This window comes from Phytophthora parasitica (assembly GCF_000247585.1).
Source record: "Phytophthora parasitica INRA-310 unplaced genomic scaffold supercont2.73, whole genome shotgun sequence".
NCBI lineage: Eukaryota > Oomycota > Peronosporomycetes > Peronosporales > Peronosporaceae > Phytophthora > Phytophthora nicotianae.
This window is the reverse complement of record NW_008649059.1, coordinates 150,702-153,061: the sequence shown is the minus strand read 5'-3', so window position 1 is coordinate 153,061 and position 2,360 is coordinate 150,702. Positions and strand designations below refer to the sequence as shown.

Below are 2,360 nucleotides of genomic sequence, written 5' to 3'. Positions count from 1 at the left end.
AAGCCAGCGTCATGTCCGTCGCGCCGCAGGTCGTTCCGTGCGGCTCGTACGACATCGTACTGGGCTCGTTGCTGCTGCAGTCGCGCTTCGTGGCTGAGGATCTGCTGCAGCGTCTGCCGAACACTTCCACTTTCGTGATCCTCACGGATGCCAACGTCGGTCCGCTGTACGCCGAACCGCTGCGTGCACAGTTGGCCGAGCTGCTACAGGCTCAGGGCAACACCGCACGCCGTGTATTGCTGCATGCTGTTCCTGCGGGTGAAGCGTCCAAGTGTCGCGAGATGAAGGCGAAGATCGAGGACGAGGTCTTGTTCCCCAACCGTTGTCACCGTGACACGTGCGTCGTGGCTGTAGGCGGCGGCGTCGTGGGCGATTTGGCCGGATACGTGGCCTCCACCTACATGCGCGGTGTGCCATTCGTGCAGGTTCCTACGTCGCTACTGGCCTGTGTGGACTCGAGCATCGGTGGCAAGACTGGTATCGATGTAGAGGCCGGCAAGAACCTGCTTGGCGCCTTCCACATGCCGCAACGCGTCTACATCGATCTAAACGTGCTGCACACTCTGCCTAAACGCGAACTCGTCAACGGAATGGGCGAAGTCATCAAGTCTGGCGCCATCTTCAACGCCGAACTCTTTGAGCTGCTCGAGAACTCGGCTGAGACCATCCTCTCGCTCTCCGATATGGACGTCGTGCAGCGCGTCGTGGCGCTCACGGTGCAAGTCAAGGCCACAGTCGTGACGCAGGACACGAAGGAGATGGGTCTGCGCGCCATCCTCAACTTTGGCCACAGTATCGGCCACGGCATCGAGGCGCTGCTTCAGCCTGAATATCTGCACGGCGAGTGCGTCTCCATGGGCTGCATCAAGGAGGCTGAGATCGCTCGCGGCATGGGAATCTGTACCTCGGCCACTGTGGGTCGTCTGCGTCGCTGTCTTGCTGCCTACGGTCTTCCCGTGCGCGTGCCGGATCACGTCGCGACACGTGACGTCCTGGTGAAGATGGAAGTCGACAAGAAGAACAGCCAGGGCGTCAAGAAGATTGTGCTGCTGGAAGAGATCGGCAAGGTGCTGGCCAATCCGTACGCGCGTGCTGTGAAGGACCATCAGATTGAGCTCGTGCTGGAGAAGCAAGTTCGTATGGTGCCTGGTGCCAAGGCCAACGGTACTATCCGTGTGCCTGGATCCAAGTCCATCTCGAACCGTGTGCTGCTCATGGCCGCTCTTGGCAAAGGCTCGTGCCGCATTACGGGTCTCCTGCACTCGGACGATACTCAGGTCATGATGAACGCGCTGCAGAAGGTTGGGGCCAAGTTCTCCTGGGAAGACAACGGCGCCGTGTTGGTCGTGGAAGGCACAGCTGGAAAGTTTGCCACCGTGGCCGATGGAGAAGAGATTTACCTCAGCAACGCCGGCACGGCTGCTCGTTTCCTCACGAGTGCGATGACTCTGGTACCGAGCCAGAACGGCGGCACGGTGGTCGTCACGGGCAACTACCGAATGAAGGAGCGTCCGATTGCGCCGCTGGTTGACGCTCTACGTGGCAATGGTTGCGAGATTTCTTACTTAGAGACTGAGGGTTGTCCACCGCTGGCGATCCGCGGCACTGGTCTGCGTGGTGGCACTGTGCGTCTGGCCGCCAAGGTCAGCAGCCAGTACGTGTCTTCCGTGCTTATCAGCGCACCGTACGCCAAGGAACCGCTCGTGCTGGAGCTCGAAGAGGAAGAACCCACTTCGCTCCCGTACATCCTGATGACCACACAGCTCATGAAGCAGTTCGGCATCCCGGTGGAAACGCTAGCCCCCAACCGCTACCGTGTGCCCTGTGGCGTGTACGAAAACCCGAAGGAAGTATCCGTGGAAGTGGACGCGTCGTCAGCCACGTACCCGCTGGCATTTGCTGCTATCACGGGTGGACAGGTGACGGTGGAGGCTCTGGGAAACACCAGTCTTCAGGGAGATGCTGCCTTCCACACTCTACTGCGCTCGATGGGCTGCACTACAACTCAAGACGCCACGTCCACGACGGTCTCGGGTCCGCAGGATGGCACACCGCTGAAGGCTGTGGAGATCGACATGGAGACGATGACTGACGCGTTCATGACGGCTGTTGCCCTCGCTGCAGTGGCCGATGGCACGACCAAGATCACTGGTATCGCGAACCAGCGTGTGAAGGAGTGCAACCGCATTGAGGTCATGGTGACGGAGCTGCGTAAGATTGGCGTGGAGTGCGGTGAGCTGCCCGATGGTATCTGGATCAAGGGCACTGCAGGTAAGACCGATCACCTGAAGAAAGCCTCGATTGCGTGCCACAACGACCACCGTATCGCTATGAGCTTCGCCGTTCTCGGCTCTGTGGTG

At 60.0% G+C, this 2,360-nt stretch overlaps 1 protein-coding gene across 1 annotated transcript; it reads left to right on the top strand.

The window, feature by feature from the left end:
- Nucleotides 1-11: 11 nt before the first annotated feature.
- On the top strand, nucleotides 12-2,275 carry PPTG_17688 (3-phosphoshikimate 1-carboxyvinyltransferase; the record flags this gene model as incomplete). The annotated part of the gene is made up of 2 exons (XM_008915637.1): nucleotides 12-2,232; nucleotides 2,262-2,275. The coding sequence occupies 2 exons, from the start codon at nucleotides 12-14 to the stop codon at nucleotides 2,273-2,275; spliced, it is 2,235 nt and encodes a 744-aa protein (XP_008913885.1).
- Between the last annotated feature and the right edge of the window lie 85 nt (nucleotides 2,276-2,360).